The 12,283-nt window shown below is 34.0% G+C and overlaps 1 protein-coding gene across 2 annotated transcripts in view; it reads left to right on the top strand.

The window, feature by feature from the left end:
- Positions 1–11,460, top strand: part of TBC1D8B (TBC1 domain family member 8B) — a 69,635-nt gene extending 58,175 nt beyond the window's left edge. The window contains exons 15-21 of one of the 2 annotated variants that reach the window (XM_019717708.2): positions 1,567–1,635; positions 1,801–2,041; positions 2,799–2,864; positions 4,665–4,748; positions 5,778–5,834; positions 7,252–7,349; positions 8,887–11,460. In XM_019717708.2, the coding sequence (XP_019573267.2) occupies positions 1,567–1,635; positions 1,801–2,041; positions 2,799–2,864; positions 4,665–4,748; positions 5,778–5,834; positions 7,252–7,349; positions 8,887–9,282 (1,011 nt within the window). In that variant the 3' untranslated portion in view covers positions 9,283–11,460. The remainder of the gene's footprint in view (positions 1–1,566; positions 1,636–1,800; positions 2,042–2,798; positions 2,865–4,664; positions 4,749–5,777; positions 5,835–7,251; positions 7,350–8,886) is intronic. The other variant, XM_019717709.2, reaches the window with a different exon arrangement.
- The last annotated feature ends 823 nt before the right edge of the window (positions 11,461–12,283 follow it).

Genomic DNA, 12,283 nt, shown 5'->3' on the forward strand with positions numbered 1-12,283 from the left:
TCATGTCTAGTCTTAGAGTTTTGACCTTTCCTGATATTCATACATTTTTTAGGTTGGGTTTTTTGTTGTTGTTGTTTGTGTGTGTGTGTGTGTGTGTGTGTGTGTGTGTGTGTGAGTGTGTGTTACTATATTGGGTATCATCTTTAGAGAAGAATTAAATAATAGCAGTGAGAGTAGACTTTCTTACTGCTGAATTTCATAGGAATGCCTCTAGCATTTTATTGTTAAATGTGATGTTTGCTGTTGATTTCTAAAGGATGTCCTTTGTCAGATTGAGGAGTTTCATTCAGTTTCTAGGTTAAAAGATTTTGGTATTTCAAAAATCAGTATTGACTGTTAACTTTGATCAAGTGACTTTTCCATACCTTGAGATTATGTATTTTTCTACTTTATTAATGGAGTAAATTATATTAAAGAACTCCTAATATTAGACTTCTGTTGGATCTTGAATGAATCCTATTTGGTCACGTTGTTGATAATTTTGGTAGTTTAGCTAGGTTCTATACATTTATGTTAAAGTGACATTGGCGTACTTTTCTCTTTGTGTGTGTGTGCTAACTTTAGTTTTCATCTAAGAGTTGTATTCTCGTCTTAGAATGAATTTTGGAATAAGTCACATTTTTCTATATTCTGCAATAGATTAGATCACATAGGAATTATCTGTTACCTGAAAATTTGAAGAAATGAGCCTGTAAAACTATCTGTATCTGCTACCTTTTGATGGGAGGCAGGTCTTTGATTACCTTTTTAACTCTGTCTATTCAGAGTTTCCTATTCCTGAGTTAATTTTGATCATTTATATTTTCCTACAGAATTATCCGTTTCATATAAAGATTATGGAATTCATTCAACAGATATTTAATACCACCTTCTGTGTGCTGGACACTTTTAATAACCCCTGTATCTATGTTTATATTATCATTTTCCTTCTCAAAGATATTTATTTGTACTTTTATCCCACTTGCCAGGTATTTGTCTATTTTACTTGTTTTTTTCCATTAACCAGTTATTGAGCCTACTGGTTTTTTTTTATTTCCCCTTTCATTAATTTTAGCCTTTTTACCCTCACTTTTAAATTTCTTAAATACCAAAATCATTGTACCGTTATACTTATTTTTCATGGGGTACGTTAAAGTTATATTTTTTCTAAGCTTGTTACTTCTTGGATTACGTTTTTTTGGCCCAGAGAGGGACTGTACATCTCCCAATACCTTTGAAGTGTTTAGTGACAACCCCTCGTGGTGAATTAACAAATTGCTTATGTGGCAAGTGAGGAACATACGGAATGAGACTTCGAATACTGTTGCTTATATTTATAGACATTAAGTGGCTGTCCTTCGGCAGTGATTCTGGTATGAAAAGATGAAGGTCAAAGTACATAATAGTAGAATTCAACTGTAGTCTATATACTACCTTTATAAAGGGCAAAATAGGTTCATTTACTTTTCTTGTTCCTTTTTAAAGTTAGAATAAAAATATTCTGGTAGAGGGAGATTTCTAAATGGATTCAAAGATAATTTATATACTGAAGTGTTAAATTCTAAATTGATTTTAATCTTTTTAAAGTTGCGTGTTGTATCTCAAGATGTGAAATTGAGCCTTCATGAATTGGATGAACTTTATGTCATCTTTAAGGTATTCTTTTTCTTTAAATAAAAAACAATATTCTTTTAGTAGAATTTTATCACAGTCATGCTTAAATATCTCATCTTTAATTAATTTAATATACATGTTTAAAAGAAAGTTAGGAAATTACTTTTTCTGATTTAATGACTCTCCTTTTTTGTTTGTTTTTAATAGAAAGAGCTGTTTTTTACTTATTACTGGTGTTTGAGTTATCCAATATTAAAGCACCATGACCCCAGTCTGCCATATTTGGAACAGTATCAGATTGACTGCCAGCAATTCAGAGTGTTGTATCACTTGTTGAGTCCCTGGGCTCATTCTGCGAACAGAGACTCATTAGCTTTATGGACATTCAGATTGTTGGATGAAAACTCGGACTGCCTTATAAACTTCAAAGAATTCTCCTCTGCAATTGGTAGGATGGTGTCCAATAATTTTCTTTTTTAAAGCAAGCATAAAGGTACCCCTAGAAATACTTAGTACTGCCTATTATTGCAGATTTGGTCAGATTTTTATCATCCTGAGTTACATTGTGTCCAGCGTTAGCAATAACTGGACAGTTTATGTGTTTGTTGCTAAACCTAAGTATATTGGTCTCATTTTGCCCCTACCTTTCCAGAAAAGCAAGCTGTTAAATATGGATGTTTTAACGGTTAACATGAAGAAAGAGGATGTCCCAATTTTCCCACACCCAGGCAAATGGATATACTTCAGGAGGATATCCCCCTCAGTAAAAATCCAACTGCATAGCCTAGGAAAGTGATAGAGGAATATCCAACAAACATGTTGTGCTTGTAGATGGGCCACCAGTTCTGTCATTCCTTTCTTTTCCAGACACCCCAGCATGCTTTCTTACCAGGGACTGCCCCTTGAAGAGGAGTTTTCTCCTCAAATGAGGCATAAGGTTGCATTCAAAAGAAAAAAGAAATCTGCGGTTGGGGAAAGGGAGATCAACAGAAGAGCATTTTATCCCTCTGATAAAGGGTGTTTTGCTTATACACTAGAAGATAATCTGGCTAACTGGGTGGTTGTTTAACTGTTAGCTTAAGTAACAAAAGGTTTCTGAATTCTAATTCCTGGTTGATATCTGCACCTTAATTAATCTGTGTTGCCGGAACTGATTGAATGTTCTTTGGGTATGTGACTATTCTCTATTGAATTTTATTGAACAGACATAATGTATAATGGAAGTTTTACTGAGAAGCTTAAGCTGCTTTTTAAGCTGCATATTCCTCCAGGTAAGAGTTTAACAGTCTTTAATGATGTACAGGAGTTGATTCCATTTTAAGAAATATAATTACAGATATAATTCCATTTTAACAAATAGCATAATTTTCTTTTTTTCTTCTTAATCCCTTCACCTTTTCACCTAACCCCCCAACCCCTCCTCCCAGCTGGCAGCCATCAGTTTGTTCTCTGTATCTATGTGTCTGTTTCTGTTTTGTTTGTTCATTTTGTTCTTTAGGTTCTACATATAAGTGAGGTCATAGGGTATTTGTCTTTCTTGGTCTGACTTATTTCACTTAGCATAGTAACATAATCTTCAGTATGACATGAGGTTGTTCCCTTATTGTGGCCCATGAATCGTACTACCAGTACTTTTGCTGATGTATAGGTACAGTGAAATCTATGGGAGAGAGTTTGTGTAACAGAGGGGTTCACAGCTTTCCTTCCTGATAGTGGTCAATCAATTTAGTGATCAATCGTTTGTATATAAGAGCTATGTATCATTTAAATATTGGTATACTGTTGAATTTTTATTGTTGTTGTTGTCATTAGAGAGTAGAATTTAACTTTAGACAAACTGCCAAACTTGTGAAACACTACAAATTGTTCAGAAAAAATGAGACCAGGCAGCAGGGATAGTAAACATTTGGAAAAGGAAACAAAATAAAAGCTACCATTTGTTCAGCACCAGCTCTGTCAAGGCATTTACTTCACATGCATTCTTTTTTTTTTTTTTTTGAATATTTATGAATTTATTTATTTGAGCCAAACTGATGACATATGCTGGGGAGCAAGATCTCAAATGCTCCCTGCTTCACATGCACTCTTATATTTAGTCCTTACAATATCCCTGAAAGGTGGTATTATCCTTCCAGTTTAGACAATAAAAAAACTAAGTGTCAGAAATATTAAATTGTTTGCCGAAGATCACACAGCTAATAAATTGCATAGTTGGGATTCAAACTGAGGTCTGACTCCAAAGCTCAGGTTTCCTTTTATTCTACCACGCTGCCTCAGTGTTGCCACACCATTCCGTTTACTTAAGTGTTTCCCACTCACCTTAAGAGGCTGCCTTTTCCAGGCCTGATCCATATTTTTGGAAAACAGTCTTGGGCTTTAAACTAAAGGAACATTGCAAAAGTACCTTCTAGCTTAGATAAAGCAATTCACAAAAACAAACAGCTTTGTGTAAAGCTACACCTGGGCTCTCTTTTAAGAGTGTTCCCAGGATAGCCAGGAACCATTCTTTACCAGACGAAAAATGTAAAAGCCATCTTTAACTCTTCACACTCTCAGATCACAAACACAGCATTAAAAAACAAAAGACAAACAACCTAGTAATTTAATTATGAAGGCCTTTTCATTGTCAACTCAAATTGCTATTAAAAAGTCTAATATTGTCATGGAATGAATATGCTTTCAGTCAAAGAATCAAAAATAGAAAAAGAAACCACTACGTATTTGTTAGAGCACTCAACTTCATGTTTTTTTCTTATTATTGAAGATGTTTTTAAATGACTGAAGTCACATTTTCAGAGATTTCCAAATGCCAGATTTTCTTATTTCAATTTGTAATGGCTCTCAGAAACCTATTAAAAAGCAAGTAGGAGAAATAATGGAACTCAACGTGATCAGTATTTTTGTTATTTGCTATACAGTAAAGTAGTACCACTTCCACATTTCTTAATGTGTCTTTCGTTTTCAGAAACCCTTTGTTTAACTCTCTGCCCCCAGATTTACTTGACCTATTACAGGGCCTATGTCTGTCCCTCATTGTTAGTAAATGTGATATGTGGGTTATCTGTTTTCAGCTTATACTGAGGTGAAATCTAAGGACACTTCAAAAGGAGATGAACTTTCTGAGGAAGAATTACTTTATCTCAGTCAGCTCCATGGTAAATATCTGTTCAAAAATGTATCTGTTTTGATGATTAGTCACTCATAGAGATCTTCCTGGCTTAAATATTCTTTACCCAGCTACCTCTAGTAAAATTTGTGTTAATCAGACCTTGTTTCTTCTGTGCTACCAGAGCACTTAGCACAGTACTAAATGCATGGTAAATACGCCATAAATATTTGATTGACTAAACTGCATTTTGGGTTTTGATGTATAGAAATTTTTGTTTACTGGAGAATTAGAAAGAAAATGCATTTTGTTCCTACTTATGTTGCAGAAATTTCTAAAATGTATCAGATCATTTTCATGCCTTGTTAAAAATGCAACGAAGACAATGGAATCTTTGATAATTAAAGGTCATAGCTGTTATTCAAACAGTGAATACTTATTATACATTACTGTAGGTGTAAGAGACAGGGATGAGTCTGTCTCCAGGACATAATTTGGAAGTGTTATGAACTTATTTTTGTGTCCTTTGTTTCTTTTCCATGAATATGAATGTCTTATAGAGAGGCAAGTCCTGACTAATATATGTTTATGGATACTTATGTTAGTGTTTGAACAGTGAGTTTGACGAGACCTTACAGATCATCTAGTCAACACTTAATTTTATAGATGAGGACACTGAGGCCCAGGAAGGAGTATAGGATTTCACGGTGAGTTATTGCCACGGTCAGGACTATTAGCACAGTCTTCTGGCTTCCAGTATGTTTTTTTTTTCCCTAATAGTGAAAGTAATACAATTTAATTTGAGGAAAGTCACCAAGAAGGAAATACCACGCAGAAATAAATACTTAATATTTGGTATACTTCCCTCTAGGATTTTTTTCCCTGTGGATGTTCTTTTTACTATGAAAGTTCTTCAGTACTTTGTCTTCTAATGACAGGAGGTCACATCAACTAAAATTTGTTTGCTGAATTAAAGAAAAGAACATGTACTTATAAGTCTTTATATCAAAACTTATTTTACTTTCCAAAGGTATTTGTTAAATATTTTACAAAATGCAGTTGTCCTCTTTTCCTCTAGTTTCCAAGCTTGAAAATGAGAAGGAAGCAGAAGCAGTAAAAAACAGCCCTGAAAAAGGTACTGTGATCTAGAAATATTTAGTTTATGAAGTTACTGTTTTTGTAAATATTAACTACACACAGGGGAAAAGCAGATTCCCTTAAAAGGCTATTGATTTGTCCTGAAAGCTTTTTCAGTTCCTTCATGTTAGTTTAACAATTTATTCTTTCTTATCTTGGTACTTAAGTCTCAGAAGTTATAAAACTATAATAGTAAATGACCCATAATTGCTTAATTTTTTTCTTTAAAGGTAATTATTTTTAATTGCAAAAGTAATAGGTAATCCTTGTAAAAGAAATTTAAACAGTACAGAAGTTTTCATACCCCCACCAATACCACCCTAAAGTAAATGTGAAAACATTTTGGTTTATATCCTTTCCAGACCTATTTATACACAAGCATATATAGACATCTCTCTTTTTTTAAAAAAAGAAACTTTCCGTAAATACTGTTCTACAATTTGCTTTTTTTGATTTTGCGATATATCATGGACAACTCACTCAGCCGTTTGCTTGAAACTAAAGGAACATTACAGAAGTACATTTTAGCTTAATACAGTTGGGTCTATCTTATTCTTTTTAATGGTTGCAGTTTTCCATTGTTTGGTTGTACCATAATTTATTTTCATAGTAGCCTAATACCGATGGATATTTAAGTTGTTTCTAATGATTTATGTTGCAAACTATGGTGCAACAAACTTTTTTATGCTTAAATTTTAGCATACTTTTATACATATTTCTTTAGGATGGGGTAAATTCATAGAGGTATGTGAATTCTGAGTCACCAACAATATACACATTTAATATTTTAATAGAGGCTGTCAAATTGCTCTCGAAAAGTCCATCATTTTATGTTTTTGAGTAACAGTTACAAAATAACTGCTGAAGATCTCTTTATTTATGACAACTTACCCAGGTTGTTCAGTACCCCCATCTAATTGTCTAAGGAATCTTAAATTATTATTAATAAAGTCACATTAATATCATCTTGATTAAACTCTTCAAAGGAATGAATGAATAAGTAGTGTCTTGAATTTTTGAGAAAGAGCCAGCATAGACCACTTCAGTATTTGCATATTAAGAACATCATGTAGAAGCTATTTTAAACTTAGTAGTATGTATGAGAATGTCTGCATGAAATTTGCATGATCAATCCAGGGTGCACTGTTTAATCAAAAATGCATCCTTCTCAATCTCTCCTCACATCTTCCCTAGTCCCCAGCCTTCCCAAAGTAAAAGTTTTAGTTTAGTGGAAATGGCGAAGCATCCTGAGAACCAGTAGGTGAAATAAAAGGTAAATTCAGATCATTTCCTGAATTCAAAATGGTAGACTCTTGTAACTCAATGAAATGTCTTTCAATTACAACTATTCTTTTTGAGTTTGGGGAAATACAGTGAGCTGTTTATTATGGAATGGTTTTGTTCCCTTCATTCAGGCAAAGGAAAAGCTGATATTCAAGCATATCTAAGTCAGTGGCAAGATGAGCTTTCCAAAAAAGAAGAAAACATTAAAGATTTACCAAGAATGAATCAGGTATAGTACTTTCAAAGAAAAGATTCTAGGTTCTTGTTTTTTATTTTTATGAATGTGGGTGTATACAACTCTAAAATAATTAACATGCTATTACAAAAATAGTTAAGTAATCTATGTATCATCTCTGTAAGTTTTACATGAGCACAGAAGAGGGAGATCAAATATTTTTAACACTGAAATGCATCTAGTGTTTCAGTGTTGTTCCTCTGCTGTGACAACATTTGTACCTATAGAAAGGATGGATATATATCGGGGTGCCAAAAAAATGTAAACACATTTTAAGAGATCTCATACATTTTTTGGCACCCTCTGTGTGTGTGTGTGTGTGTGTGTGTGTGTGTGTATTTCAGTGTTTTCTATTTCCAGCTTTATTAGAAATGTACATTTATTCAGTAAAACCTTTTTAGTGCCTACTAGATGACACACCCAGTGCTAGTTACTAGGAATAAGAAGTTACTGAAATAGGTCATACCCTGGTTCCTAAGCATGTGTTCGAACCTGCTCAAACTATACTAATGACTAGTACTGACAAAATTCTAAACCTGTCTCTTTCTTACACAGTATTCAGTTGGTCTTTATTCTTTTTTTTTTTTTTTTTTTACTGAAAATCTGTTGGTATAGATACTAAGGATTCCCAGAACTTTACCAAAATGAGAACTATCAAATAGCTTAGTATTTCTCAGTAGAATAGGTAATTTGGTAGTTAAATAAGTACTTTTTAAAATGAATCAATAAGGTGTATTCTAAAATTTTTATAAATAGTACTACAGACTAAAGAAAAAAAGAAATAAAACTTGTAAGTTTGTACAATATATTTTTATGAAGTATGTCCTTTCGTATTTGCTTTGTATTTACAGATAAACTTTTCTGGTAGGATTGACTTACAGGACTCTTGTGTTGGAATCTTTTTTTTTTTTAAGTGACAGATATCTTCTAGGAATGTCTATGGATTATCCACTGGAAATTAGCAAACAATCCAGTTTATTTCTGCACATGGGCCTCACCTCAGCCTTTATAAAGAGAAACATGTCCAAATGGGCCCAGCCCCTTGGAGCTACCTTGTACTACTAGATAGTTCCCAAAACATTCTTCCCTAAATTTAAGTCATCCCTGTTGAGCTGCCGGCTCTAGCCCTTTGAGAAGATCAAGGGGATCTCATCTTAATCCTTTCATTAAGATTGGTTAATGAATGAATGATCTAATGTAGGGAAAAATGGGACTTTACCTAATTAAAAGTACCACCTAACACTGAAGGAATGCTGTCAGGTAAACTGTCCAGAAGTTATTAAATATGTAATATATGTATATAATATACTGCTTTTAGGCAACAAATGAGATGACTTAAATGGAATTTTCTTCCATGGTTGATACTCATCTTTCTAGAACCAAGGTTTATTGAGGATTTATCAGTTCTTGTAACTTCTGTGGTGAAGGTTAAGTAGTACAAATTCTAAATAGGAGACTATTCACTTCTAAGTTCTCTTTATATTTGCTAAATCTAATATCAAATGTGATATTTCTAACTTGTGTCTTCTAGTCACAATTTATTCAGTTTTCAAAGACCCTTTATAACTTATTTCATGGGGACCGTGAAGAAGAGTCATTATATCAAGCCATTGCTGTTGTGACCAGCCTTTTGCTCAGGATGGAAGAAGTTGGAAGGAAACTACATAGCCCTATATCATCAGCCAAAGGATTCTCTGGTACAGTTCGTGCCTCTAGAGGAGCCAGTGAGGAGAAAGCAGAGAGCAGCTTGGAGAAAGATCCCTCCTTGCTCAGGGAAGAACCTCAGTGGTCATTTGCATTTGAACAGATTCTTGCATCTTTGTTGAATGAACCAGCATTGGTGAAGTTTTTTGAGAAACCCACAGATGTAGAAGCCAAACTAGAAAATGCAAAAATCTCTCAGTTAAGCTCTAGAACCAAGATGTAAATCTCTTAACAGGAATTGCCTATCAGACAAGTTTACTAAGATTCCTGTAGCTGTCAGCTTAATTCCTGGGAGTAGAAATCAGGGATTTATCTTGTTACCAATGTGCTCAAAGGTTTAAAAAAGTTATTTGGAAGAACAGTGATTCATTCCTTTGCGGTAATCTCTAATTTTGATATTCTCCAATACCAGTGTACTTTTTATTTTATATTTCACATGATATGCAATATCAGGGGACTATGTTAAATGGTACCACCAGAGGGCGCCATCATATCGCTTTAGTAAGAAGTTACTTGTTTGTGCTGCTATTTACATATGAATTGACCAATAATTTTGAAAATGTGTGTTATGTTTGAGTATTAGTGATGATGATATGTCATATTGATAAATGCTACTTTCCAAATTGCCTTAGTCTTATTAGAATGCTTTAGAAAACCAGGCTCTTGGATTTATAGTCTTAATTATCTACAATATTACCATATGGGGGGGACTCATTTTCAAGTTACCTAACTGAAATAGTATTAACTTTTTAAAATTAATCTCATTCGGTCCTCTAATAATATTTTTTTTTCGTAACTTTGGAATTCTCCCTACCTGAGCAGTTCAGAAGCTGCTGACTCACTCTTCTAACTGCTACTGATAAAAACAAAGCAAGAACTCAAAACTCTGGCAGGGCTAATATAAGGGAAAACAATATTAGATTTAGATTTAAGCAGGATAAAGCCAGCCTTTTCAGAAGGATTAAGAAGCTATTCAATTAACTGTATAGGTCTCATGAAACTGAGAAATTACTTGAAATGCTTCGGAGCACTGTGGTTTCTGGCATTTGTCTCAGAATAGCCTGTGACTGCTTTGGTTCTAGCTTTAGATTTTGGATTTTCACCAGTTATATTTTAAGTTACGTTAGATAGACTGAATTATTGTATTAGTCTCGCAAGTTCATAAAGTATACTTGTCTATAATGATTGTTAAGGTAATGTATAGAATTGCTGGTATCTGTCTAAAAAGTTCTGACTATCTGATTTAGATGTATAATTTCTATGTACTTTATGCTGCTTATATATTAGTCATTACCATTACAATGAAAGTCCATGTAGAAATAATAAGGTTTGTTAGCACTTTAAAAAAAAAAAGCAAATCACACACCTGTCTAACCTTCTGCGCTGTTTCTGACAAGAGCAATTTATTAATCAATTGATTTCAGAATTGTGGGGAGAAATCCATTGCAGCTTCTTTCTTCACAAAAGACTTTGGTTTTAATCCCATTGACTTTTTGGATGTGAAACAGAGAAAGGGTAGACATCCTTTAGAGTGACCCAACAAGTCTCCCTTTCTGGAAAGAAATTGGTATACGAGTGGTCTGCCTTTGGCAAAACTCCACTGTGAACAAGGCCTAACACAGAGGGCTTTGTCACCATAGAATATGTTCTTTTCAGAGAGACTCAAGATTTTATAAGTAGACCCTTTCAAAATGTCATGAATTGGGCTCAGCCAAGCATTTACTAGTAGTGTCTTTAAAATGATTTGCTCAACCTTGTCTTTTCAAGGAAAATACCACTTAAAGAGATAGTTGGTAAATAAGCATCTATTCCTTTTCTCAGAAATGATTTGCCAAAACATGTGCACATTTTGGAGTTAATAGTTTATATGTAAACTACCACATATCTACTATTATGCAATGATTGATAAATTAGACTGCAGTAGCTCTAAGAAAGACACAAGGCTCTGTGCTCATGTACAAAGGCACTATTGCACATACTTTGTTGACTATTTTGTCAATTGTATTTACAGAAAAGATTCTTAAGAGCATATGTTATTAATATTTAGTATGATTTTAAAGTCATAGTATTGAAGATTACCTAAGTACTGTAGTCTAGATTAATTATAATTGAATACTTAAAGAGATTTTTTAGTTGCAAAAAGATTATACATACAAGTTAAAGAGATAAACATTTATTTTCTGAGTCTGCAGGAGAAATAAGCTAAACACGTAATTTTATAGTTGCTACCTTTTTAAGCAAATGGGTTCTTAATATTAAAAATCTTATCTGTGTCAACTTGAACCAGTACATTATACCTTATACATTAAATTAAATATGTTATAAGGTGGCTTTACTTGTCTTTATAAAACTACATGTTGTAAATCTATTATAATAAACGTGAAAAATGGTTTACATATTACTATTTGTTACGATAAACTTTTATTTACACTTAACTCAGTTATCACTTGAGGACTTCCGTCTTATGTTAGTTAAGATTCAGTTGCAGAGAACAGAATTCACTCTAATTAGTTTAGTCAGGAAAAGATGTATTACCAGACATTAAGTGGCTTACAGAATTATCAAGAGGACTGACTCTAAATTGAGCTTTCAAGAACAACTTCCAAAGCTACACCACAGAACCAGGTCACCAAGGGAGTTGCTAATTCTTCTACAATTAGGAAACTGCTACTTCCCACTGCTATGATGAAAAGCCAACATTACAGCTGCTACCTCTAGATCCATGCCCCAACTGCTATGATTTACATCAGCAAAATAGATGCCAAGCTTCCCAATACCCATAGCTAGCGACTAAATTGCAGTTAAACAGCCAAACATCTTCACAACCACATTTACCAGCAGAAATGGCAGTAGCATAGCCTCCAACTCCCGTCTGTCGTTCAAGTCTCACGAGTACACATCTGATTGGCCAGTAATATATCCAGAATCCTAGTTGCAAGGGAATCTGGGAAGTATCCTTTTAGGTTTTTAGCCTCAGTAGTACAGGAAGGCACACTAAGAGGCTGGAATGAACATTGGACACTTTGTTTTCTATTGCTGTGTAACAGATTACCACACACACGTTTATTATCTCACTCACCCTTTCAGTTGATCAGGATTCTGGGCTCAGTTTAGCTGCCTCACTCTGCTTAGGATCTCACATGGCTGCAACCAAGGTGTCAGCCAAGCTGGTTCTCATGTCGAGGCTCAACTGGGGAAGAATCCACTTCCAAGTTCACTCAGGC

The sequence above is a fragment of the Rhinolophus sinicus genome, chromosome X (genome assembly GCF_036562045.2).
Source record: "Rhinolophus sinicus isolate RSC01 chromosome X, ASM3656204v1, whole genome shotgun sequence".
Lineage (NCBI taxonomy): Eukaryota > Metazoa > Chordata > Mammalia > Chiroptera > Rhinolophidae > Rhinolophus > Rhinolophus sinicus.